Source organism: Oryzias latipes, chromosome 24 (genome assembly GCF_053564925.1).
Source record: "Oryzias latipes strain Hd-rR chromosome 24, Olatipes_Hd-rR_3.1".
Lineage (NCBI taxonomy): Eukaryota > Metazoa > Chordata > Actinopteri > Beloniformes > Adrianichthyidae > Oryzias > Oryzias latipes.
The window spans coordinates 10,519,019-10,530,596 of NC_136260.1; the positions used below are offsets into that span (position 1 = coordinate 10,519,019).

The 11,578-nt window shown below is 40.8% G+C and overlaps 1 protein-coding gene across 1 annotated transcript; it reads right to left on the bottom strand.

Annotated features, from left to right (window-relative positions):
• Positions 1 to 8,294: 8,294 nt before the first annotated feature.
• lratd1 (LRAT domain containing 1) lies at positions 8,295 to 10,363 on the bottom strand. Its single transcript, XM_004083710.5, has 2 exons — positions 10,196 to 10,363; positions 8,295 to 9,813 (listed from the first exon to the last, which is right to left on the bottom strand). The coding sequence occupies exon 2, from the start codon at positions 9,774 to 9,776 to the stop codon at positions 8,988 to 8,990; it is 789 nt and encodes a 262-aa protein (XP_004083758.1). The 5' UTR covers positions 9,777 to 9,813; positions 10,196 to 10,363; the 3' UTR covers positions 8,295 to 8,987.
• Between the last annotated feature and the right edge of the window lie 1,215 nt (positions 10,364 to 11,578).

An 11,578-nucleotide genomic window follows, 5' to 3' on the forward strand; every position in this document is an offset into this window, starting at 1 on the left:
AAGGTGGTTTTGCTTTGTTTCCAATCAGACTGAGTTTCAGTTCGCTCTGAGATTGGTCAGTCTCAACACAGTCCATCCTCGGAGCAGAATAACTGGACCAAAACGGCCACTTTGGCCGACGTAAACAGAGTGGGAATGAAGCAAAGGATGAGTCACTGACAAATGTAAAGCAACAATTGTCATGTCATCAAAAAGAAGAAAAGGGTCCAACTGTTTTTACTTGTTAGAACGTTTATTTTACCACAGCTGTAAACGCTTCTTACATGCTTTTCTGTGTCTTGTTACGCGGCATGCGCTGCTGTGACGTCACCCTAAAAGCTATCTTATAGTTTCTTTAACAGAATTCTCGCGAAATAATGCCATAACACCACAACCATGAGACACAGCAACTCATTGAAATGTGATCAGATCATTTCAGACTCATTAAAACAATTCTCACCGTGATACGGATTGCTGCTCACTGTTTTCCCGACAATCTACTGGTATATGTTTCAAACACTCAGCAGCCTACCTTTATACCCGACGTCTCCTCTTTACTGCAGTTGCTGGCATCCTCTGAGTTAAAGCACGTCTTCTTGTCAGTAACCACCTTGCAGCATGCCTCCACAGTACCAAAGTAACAAGTAAAAAGTCTTGTTCCCAACATTCAAAACTGATAATTGAAATATAAAGTTTTAATAAATTAACTATCCTGAAAATTGTAAAGCGCAGCACGTCCATCTTTCTCCTGTTGTTTTGACGCACCCTTGTAATGCCTGGATAATGACTGAAGAGATCTTGGTGGTTTTGTTCACAAGCTTTGGCCCTTAACAGAATGGCAAATCTGATTTTTTTTCTGCTTCTGGGATACCTCATGGTTCAGTTTTAGGGCCACTTCTTTTTTCTTTCTTTCACCTTCATTCAGACTGGATCCAGAGACCATTGATGACAGTAACACATGTCTGCTAATAAAGAAAAAGTCTTTCTTTGGTTAAACTTTGAGGTGTGAACATAAACTTTAATAGTAAACATTTTTATCACAACAGCACACTGACAATAACCCTTCACTTGTGTTTATAGGCTGGATTACGTGACTCACTCTATTTTGGAGGCAGACAGTCTTCCCTGTAGTTCCGGATACTGCGGCACATTAAAGGAGCCGCATTGGCGTCCCTGCACTGCCTGCCTGTGAAGTTCAGAGATCAGATTCTTTTATTTGTTTTTAGGATCTAAATTTTTTCACCCCACCTTGTCTGAGCTCCTTTCCTTGGAGACCTCAGTGCCTCAGGTCAGAGGATCACCTTCTACTGAAGTTCAAGAAGAAGCTTTTTTTTAGCTACAGATAAGCTTTATAAATGTGCATTAGCTCAGCATCCTCACCGCCTATTTGTTACACCCCTATCCCACCCTTTGATTCATCAAACATAGGATTGTTTGCCACTTTTGTTCCTTTTTATAGTATTTGGTTAACAATTGAAAGCTGTTTACCAAAATTACATTTTTGCTGTTTTAAATGGCTTTTATACTTGCTCCTTCAATATTCTGTTGTTTCAGTTGCAGTTAAAAATAAAGTTAGATTCAGTTAAGTAAACCTATTTCTGGTTGTCAGGTTTTTGCATCAGTAATGAACATTAATGGCGACAAATAAGTCGACATTTCAGATGTTAACTTTTAACAACTGCTGAGTTAACTAGTCTCACTGAGCTGGTTAAAGTACTGCCAGAGGGGCTTAAGCTGTGATGAACAGCTACTTCTTTCTGATATCTTAAGTGTTTGAATCCTATGTTTCTTTGTTTACACTTAATCTGCTCTAAATCTACTTCCCTCTAGTCGTTTTATTGACTTTATGCTGTTCTGCAATGCTGAAAATAGCACCAATGGAGAAAAATCCTTCTGGTAAAATAGAATGACTCAGAATACATCAACTTACAGAATTTCAAGTGGCAACCATGAAGCACATGATCCCTGCATTCAAATTACAACTGTCATTTTTTAACAATAAAGAGTGATTATTGCTTCTGTGGTCCCTTCGTTGTTTTGACTATGAGTTAGTATTTATTTAAATGTGCTAGAGATTTAAATTAACCTTTTTTTTATTTTCATGATTCCTTTATACTTTTTCCTTTAATTTCAACAGCCTTTAATCCAGAAAACTAGAGAGGCCTTGACATGACATTCACAAAAAATGTTTAGTTAAATTAATAATTTGTGCACACAAATTAGTCCTTTGTGGACATAAATTAGATGTAGGATTTGAGCATACTAAAACAATAAATTGTGTGCACACAATGCTTGTTTGTGCCCTGAATATGCTAAAAAAAAAAAAAAAAAAAAAAAAGGTTAATTCGAGGCCACAAAAGAGTAATTTTTAAGTGCCATATACCAATTTGGAGTCGCAAATTATTAATTTGACAGAACAATTTATAAACATGCATCTATTACCCATCACTCTGTCGATTGTTTCATATTTTGTAATGAAACACCATTGTATTTGTTTGTTGGTTATAAAAACAACTCATCATCTCAAGCTGTGGGAACTTCTGCAGAAAAATTGAGTTATCCTGTCTGCTGGAGATTCTCTGCAGCGAAAAAAGACAACAATTTTTTGTCAAGCTATAGTGTTCTTTGAGCTTTTGAGAACAGAAAGCAGTGCTTTCTTCACGGCGCCCAAATTCTTACTAAACATTTTATCATTTTTTTAACTGTTTAAAGTGTAAAAATAAAATATTAGTAAATACTCATTGACCTTCCTCCCACCTTTTAATACTACCTGCAGCTTATTGCGACTATAAAAATAATCAACTGCTTAATTTATTTACTTGTAAAGTTTCGTTTCAGTTTTAGAAAATGTATCCATGATTTACTTTGCATCAAAAGCTAGAAATAAACATGAATAAAATACATCCCACAGGAAGGCTTGAAAAAACAACTTGCAAACCTATGTAAAGAAAAATAATTATGATATTAAAAACAAAGAATAAAGCTTTCAAAAAAGAAACACAGTGGAGTGTAAAATGGTAAAAGAATGACATTTGGCAGTGGGGAGGCTGTGAAAAGCTGGTAATGACATTTACAGTAACCTTTTGCGGTGACTTTTTAAGAGAGATTAAAACCACAGAGACGGAAAGATGGGGCTATGTTAGGTCTTTCATTAATCAAACCCTGAATGCACTGGGCCACAGCCTCTGGGCAATTTCCCCTTTCACTTGTTAAAAAGCGAGGGGCAGGATGGTGGCGCTCATACGAAACAGTAAGGTCTGCAGGGTGGATGGATGGTGCAGCACGCTTGTCCTTTCACCGGTGAAGCCGGAGGTCAAGTCCTTTGACAGAGCTGTTAGTGTTCCAATAAAAGCTGCTGTTTGCTTGTAGCCTCCTCCGATCGGAGCGCAGTTCAGGATAATTCAGTTTGGATTAATATTATATTTATAAAACAGCACAGTAATTTAACACACTTGGAAAACATTGGTTGGGCAAAATAAGAGTGCACAGATTGCTGATTGTGCTCCTTAAGGAAAGAAACAATCCCTGTGTAATTTTGCCTCTCAAAAATCAAATTTCTGGATGCCTGCTTTGGAAAAAGATATATAAACATTTAACAGATTATGGCGTTAAGACTTTAATGTAAATGTACAAACGGGAAGTGTTAAAAAGTTAAAATGCTTAAATTTATGAGCTAATAGAAGATTTGTCCATATTTTATAATATTAATTTACTGTACCTCTCATGTTTAGAAACTTATCAAGCAATGTTCATCTGAGAAATGACTTCAGAGAGAGCCATTTTATTTTGAAATCATCAAAATAAAACCAAAATGGAAACGCACGACTCAGTTTCAGCTCGTTTGTTTTAGCGCCGCAGCACATCTGTCTTTACCCAACCGTCATTGACAGAGTGCAGGTGTCTATTTGCATGTCAGTTGTCCCACCTGTTGCAACAAAAGCTGGGTGCGGCACTTTTTATTCAGCGAACTTGCTGGAGGCGGTAGACTTACAACTGAAGCTGGGTTATAGGAGGTCTGTTTGTTTTGCAGCTAGATGCAAATGGAGAAAAAAAATCCTTCTTTCTTTGGAGTCTTTGCTGAACGACAAAGCACATTCATTTTTGTGATCAATCAAACCTTCCTTGATACTTTTTTTTCACACCTTGCACTTCAGTTATTGCTGTTGCTTAGAAAAGATGTGAAAACATTCAGAGAAGCTGATTTAAAAGATTTGTGTAAGCAGATCTACTCAATAAATCTATGGGTATTTCAAGATTTGCTCCTTTATGTAGGAGTTCCCTCATTGTGGGGCAACACCCTGCCACTCCTGAAACAGCTAAACCTGCCTGTAGATCTTCCAGTCAAACATGGATTCTAACTTGTTTTTTCTTGCCTTCCAGACTTATACCTAAATTTCCCATCGCTGTTATCATTTGTCAATGACAAGAGACTACAACCTGTGATCACTTTGATGTCTTTGTAAGAAGTTCTTCAATATGGAAGACGCAAACATCCTACATTGTTTTGTCCATTTTCTCGTGATAACAACATTTACTATCACATCTTCACAAGAATTTCTTGTAATAACGTGATAGTAGTCGACGTAATACATTTTGTTATGTCATGATAACGAAGATTATATATTTTTTCATTTTTCTACATTTCACAGCAAAACAAAACAGTTTTTTGGACAAAAAGTAAAAAAAACAGAAGAACTGAGAAATGTATATTTGATTAATCGTGGTGAAGGTTCCTCCCACCGTCCAAAAACATGCTTCATAGGTTAATTGGTAACTCTAAATTGTCCATAGGTGTGAGTGTGAGAGTGAATGGGTGTGTGAGTGTGGACAGTCTACCCTGCGACAGACTGGCGACCTGTCCAGGTTGTTCCCTGCCTTCGCCCACAAGTGGCCGGGATAGGCTTCGGCAGCCCCGTGACCCCGAAAGGGAATAAACGGAATAGAAAATGAATGGTGAAGGTTGTGCTGTTGTTGTCGGTCAAAAACAATGTCTAAATCGGCCATTTGAGGACAGGGTTGGCAGTTCAGTGATTCTGCGGTTGTCAATTGCATTAGTGACCAGATGAGGGGATCAGGCCGTCTACATGATTACAGAATGATGCATGATTGTTTATCTGTGTCTACAAGCAGATATATGGTGACCACCAATGAAATCCAGTTTTGGAAAAATGCTATCTTCTTATTACAAGAAAAAAACTTTTTTTTGTCTTGATAACGAAATAGTAGAAAACAGGAAAAAAGAAAGGTGGATGTTGTTATCACGAGAAAATTGTGTCATAAGTACGAGAAACGGACAAAGGTATTTTAGTTATTTAGTTAATTTAGATAATTTAGTTCTAGCGTTTCCAAATTTCATACTTCAACGAAATTTTCTTCATTTATACTAATGGAATTTTAATTCATCTTTTTTTAAACGACCGTGACAAGGCAAAATTAACAGTAACAAATTACTCTTTTAAATTTCTATAAACATTATCTGAATGATTGAATCTTTTGCATAAATCAAGCCATGCTCAAAGACTTGTTCGCTGTCAAAAAGAAGACCTTAACAGAAAAGTCAGCCACAAATACACGATTATTGTTCAAAGCTTGAATAATGGGTGCAAAAACATGAGACCTACTAATTGTTGCCTGCATGTTGAAAGTCTACAACCTAATGATGGGATTGCACCTGTGAAGAATTGTTTTTAAATCACCACTAAAGGCCCTCCAGAGGTTTAATTCCTGTTTCTGATGATGTATTGTAATCCCCTCTTCTTTAGCAACACGATGATGTATTAAACAACAGATGTTACCAGAAGAGGAACTGCTGAGCCTTCTGAAAAAGCCTGCGTACCTTTGAAATTGCCTCATTTTTATCACCAGCTGTGTCTCTGTGAAATAAGAAGCCTCATTTAAAAAAATAAATAAAAATGTTTTAATCCTGTTTGGAGTCCAGGCATGCATAGAATTTAGAGGGAGATCCTCTTAAAGGCAGCATGCAAGCATAATATTTTGTTATCCCTTTCTACAAGAACATCTACAGTGAGACCGCCAATTTAGCTGGCAGTGTGTAAGCTAGGATCTGTTTCGTCCAGATGCAAACACACACTAAACCCCTGGGTATGCGTCAACCAAAGGAACAATAGCAGGTCCCTTGTGGGTTGTTACATGTGTATGAGACAGATTCGGATGTCATGTGTTTGGCTGTCATGACTAGCGATTAAAGCACACAGCTTCTTGTGAGATAGCTCGCTCTCACACACTAGCACACACACAAGAGCTCAGTGGATGTACATTACACCAGTGTCTGGAGTTTCCCTAGTAACAGCGTTTACTTTCACGCTGTTGCTTATGGAAACCGAGATGCAGATCTCCATGACCATCCAGTGCCTGAACACAGCATATGGCTAATATATTCACACACACAGACTGGACTTTGATCACAGGAGAATTTCGACACGGCTTTGATAACATGCAGGAATCAAACTGGATGTTGCTTCACATGACAAAAACCTTTCCTAAAGCTGATTTTGGAGCACACACACAACTCCGACTGTGTCTTATTAGTCACAGACCACAGGACCAAAGTGGCTGGCCCAGTACCCTGATTTTTAAAACCCACTAGGGAGGAATGACACACTCGCACAGGCACAAAAACACACACCTTAGGGAACCTCACCCCATAATGATCAGCTGGAAGAGGGATAAGAAAAATAAATGCAAAAGAATGTTTCACCTCATCAGTCTTGATTCAGTGGCTAGCAGCAGAAAGTGCAGATTTAATCTATCAGATTTCTATTTTGATTTTTGATGATCTATTATTGTTTTTGTTCCTATTTTTCCGATATTGTTTTCTGAAGTGTATGAAGAAATATTTAGCAGTTCAAAGAGGAATGTGTCGATGCCAGGTTATTAGAATCAAAAACTGAGGTCGGACCATTGGCTGTATAGAAATGGACCCATTCAAAGATGGTTCCGGTTCCAAAAAAATAACGCCAGTTCAGTCGCCATTTTCTTTGCAATGCGGACGTCGCCATGAAGGAACCAAAAATTGTCAGTAAGAAGTAAATGGCCCGAGTCTGCCTGAACATTTCTATGGCAACCACTCTCGCCAATCAGGAGTGAGCTTGTTGGTAGTCCACACCCCTACCACTTAAAGGGATAATCAGGAGAATCTGTCAATCAAACGCTTCAAGCGTTGGTCGTGAGACCACATACACTCATTTAGACATATGATTGGTCAGTTTATAACATCAGTTATAAACTGAGTTATCCCAAAAAACAGTTAGGATTAGCAAGTACATGTTAAAATATCAGAGAAAGAATGGCTATTCTGACAAATACAATGACTGAGTAATAGCTGTTTATTTCTCTATAGAAGTATATGGGATTTTGGCTTCTTGGATCCTGCAGGTACTTTATATTAGAGACATGAGGGGGGAGGAGTCACTACGTCCAGTTCTCATAAGCAGTCAATGGGTCAGACCATCTTCTTCAGGAACATTTACACATTGAAAAGAATATTTGTTTGCATTCTCATGCTCATCTGCTGAGACTGCAAGGTTTTTTTGAGACAACCACCAACTGGACAAGTTTTTTCATGAGAAAGAAGCAAACATTACTCTAAATGAAATCAGATCCACACAACCGCCAGCACACATACTGCTGTACGTCAGCTGAGTTTGATCAAAATAAATGCTTTCTTATCCATCAAATATATGGGGGGTAGAGTAGGAAAAAAAGCTTCACTGTGGCAATCCACTTCTCAAGCCTGATCTTCTTTATGTTCATTTATACGTTGACCCTTCAAGACAAGCGGGTGCAACCTGACCCCTCTGACCCCTTCAGGTTCAACTCAAAGGCAACACAAACCGACATGCGAGTGAAACAAATGCAGCTGAGCTAAAGAAAACAGTAGTTGATCCTCAAAGAGCAATAGAAAAAGCAGATCATAAATTCCTAAAAAGTGTATTTCATCTTTGCAAAAGCTGTAAAACCAAGCATAAAATCAGACCGGCCGCAGAATTAGGAACACCTAACCCCAACAAACACATTCAAACACAGCCTTCTCTTTTCCATCTAATTCTATAAAGCTGCTCATACAACTGGCAGATCACGTATATAGATTTATCATAAAGCATTTATGTGCTTGATGCAGATGATCCTTTTACTGCCAAATATTGCAGATAGATGAATTCTGTTGGGCTCCAGGCAGTTCAGGAGGCATCTGAGCATCAATAATTCATGAATCTCTGTTTGTGCATGTGAAAAAGAGTGAATAAGACATCCATGTGTTTGTGCATGTAACCAAACAAACCTGATTTACCAAGTTCTTGTTTTTGATACTCGAACCTCCGTTTATTTGGACAAAAATTTAAAAGAAAAAAAAAATCAGGGTTAAGTCCACTAAACTTAAATACAAAAATAAAGGACTCAAATTTAAATCAATGTATGAATACAGTTTACACGTACATCCAGTGCCAGGGAGCAAGATGACAGCATTGTGGGGATTACAATACTTTTGATATGGCGAAAGGAACTTGGTCAAGCCAAGATTCTTTGTTCAGTTGGGTCTGGTAAAGGTTTGTTCATAAGTGGCTTGGATCTGTGTTGTAGTTTGTCCCAGTCTTAAAGCTAACAGTAAAAAAATAGAAGGGTGGCTGTGGAGAGCCAGCCCAAATTCTATCTAACACCTCCTTCTCCAGGTTTTACCGCCTGTCTGCCGCGCAAAGAAGGATCCACGATCGACTGGAAACCAAAACATGTGCGCTGTGAGGGTGGAGATTGGATGAGTGGGTCAGAAATCGTGTTTCTTTCGCCACGAATTCTGTTTGTCGGGGCGTTGTCTGCTCATATGGCCTTTCTTTTTTTAATCTCTCGTGGATAAATCCCACTGTAAGGACGCACAAACCGCCAGTCTTTAAACCAACAGGTCCTTTGCATGTTTATGTGCTTGTGTGCGCGCAAAAGTGTGCGTCTCTGGGAGGAGGCAAAGTGGAGAGGGGTGGGAGGGGATTCCTTTGCGCTCAGTCTTTGCCCCCGTTAACCAAAGACAGCTCTTTGAGAATTCCACTGGCGTCCACGCGCCGCCTCTCACGGATCATATCCTCCAGGCTGCGAAACACCAGAGTGTGCACTCCACTGCCGGACAGGTGCACTTTGAGGAAATACTGCTGCTCCGCGGAGTGCGCCTCCCCACCTGCTTTGAACTCCCGCTTCCCAAAGCGGCACCAAGCTGCGAAACTTTCCGAATTGGTCCAGCAAATCTCCTCGCTTCTCAGGCTCAGGTGTCCCACCGCGTTCTGCATCACCAGGTCTGGGGGGAGCGGTCGAAATCGGTACCGATTGTTGACTATTCTCCCGTGACGCCCGTTGCTGATCTCCAACAGGCTGTCCTTGCGGATCTCACCTTTGTGCAGATGAATAATCTGGTCGTCATGCTCGTAAATGACCCAGTGGGGGGGTTGCGCAGTGCCCACTAGCTCCAGTAGGTCCCCTGGTTTGCACATAGTCAGCAAAGTTTTGACCGAGTACACATTCAAGTCCTCATTTTCCCGCAGCTTGGAAAAGATGCATTCCTGGGAGCAGAAGGCTGAGTACTCCACCTCGCTGACCGGGTAGGGCTCCTCCTCTGTCGGGCTGTGGTCCTTGGTGAAGCCGCAGTCGGACGGAGTGCGGTCGTCAACCTCCTCCTCTTCGTCAGAGAAGAAGTAGGCTACGCCGACCCGAAGCTCGTCCTTCTCCAGCCCGGACGGATCCCCCGTGGGCAGTTCGCTGTAGTTGAGGTGGGTGATCCGGTCCAGTTGATTTCCCATCAATGACCTGGCAAGGCAGAGGCATGGACTGCGGTGTCTGAGGGGCACAGAAAAGGGAAAACGTCAGGCGTGCGCCTTTTTTGCGCACGAGCCACTCATTTGCACTGACAAGTGTTCTTAAAGGTGTAGAGAGAGAAAAAAACACACACCAAACACCTGTCAACACCCCCCCCCCCCCCCCCCCCCCGATCACCGAGCTGCAAGTGTGGCCAATCACAATCAATGATTCAGTGCGCCTTGCCCGCTTCACACCCAGTGGTCAAATCAATAAATCCCACGAGTCGTGTAAAAAAAAAAAAAATCTCTGGCGAGGAATAAAAAAAACAGGAGGGTGGAAACTGCGGCGTGAAAATATCTATTTACTTCACACAAAGGCGTCTGGTGTCTTTACGCGCACCTAGTAGGATTAAAGAGAATACCTGTGCGCTCCCAGAGCAAATGGTTAGATATCCTTATGATCCATGAGAGCAGAGGGCTGCATGGTCCTCTCTGCTTCTTTCCCTCTCTTTTCTTTCTTGTCACACTTGTGCCTCACTCCTTGCACCACGCACCGGGCTCTCCGGCTCTAACGCGGACTCGTACCTCGCTTAAAACGGCGCCAGCGTGCGTTTAAGTACCACGGAGAGCTCCGCCTCGACCGACGCGCTCCGCCTTGGGTCTGTTTCACTGGAGCGCGTTCACGGGCATGTTGACGAGCAGCCAATGAGAACCCCCGAGGAGAAGACGGGCCAATCAGGTGGTCCAATCAAGTGTTCCGAGGGCGGCCGGCGGCGGCAGACGGCTGTTACCGAGGCATGGTGTTTGTTGTCAGAGAGCGGTGGAATTCTCCTCATGATCGAAGTCCGTACGGTGCGTGCCGGCGCATCCACGTGATAAGACCCCCAATAAAGATACAATTTTTGGCCTTCAATAAAGATTTATGTTATAAGAACAAAGGATCGTGCGCAGACATATCCTTTGAAACTTTCTTTCTTCTCACTATGCAGTGTATCTACGCACATCTGTCAACACCAGGTGGAGGAAGGAGGGACGGGAAGTAGGTGGGAGCAAAGGAGGGAATGAAACAAAGGAGTCAACGGGGAGTGTGTAATGATTTACTCCGCAGTGCCTATAGGGAACTGAAACCGACTCTGGTGGAATGTGCATTACATTTCACCTCCTTTGCAGGCGTGCAGTGCTGTGTTCTCACAAAAGAGGAGTCATCTTAACTCGTTTAATGTCTCTGTTTTCATCGGGGTCACAACAGAAAGGCATCATGACGTTTATCAGACCCAAAGAGAGCATATTTGTCTCGTATTTGGGGAATCTGTGGTTATTACTGATTTATCTTTATGCAGTATCTGGAGCTGCAGAGATGTTTTCTTTTTTGGCTACAATGTGGATGGAAATTGAGCCATCCCTCCTTTATTTTTGTTAATTAGAGGCAGATAAGGTGTTTTTCAATATAGTTACAGGTCAAGCAAAGCAAGGACAAAAAAAAGACTCCACAACAGTTTTATTTTTACGGAGCTTTAAACATTACATTAAAAAAATATTAATACTTTGTGGCCACAAATTAGTGTTTTACATGAACAAATTAGAATTCCATGGCCACAAATTAGCATTTTGTGCTAAAAAAATATTATTTCGTATCTAAAATGTAGCATTTTATAGGCAATTCGAGGCCTCAACTCAGCATTATATGCACATAAGTTAATATTTTATGTGCACAGATTAGTAATTTGTGCCAATAAATCAGACTTTTATTTACATTTTTGTGCACAAATTAGCATGTTATTCACACAAATTACTCATTTGTTAAA

Bases quoted from the DNA above. Each gene is read 5' to 3' on its own strand.
- lratd1 (XM_004083710.5), bottom strand. From the start codon at position 9,776: ATGGGAAATCAACTGGACCGGATCACCCACCTCAACTACAGCGAACTG.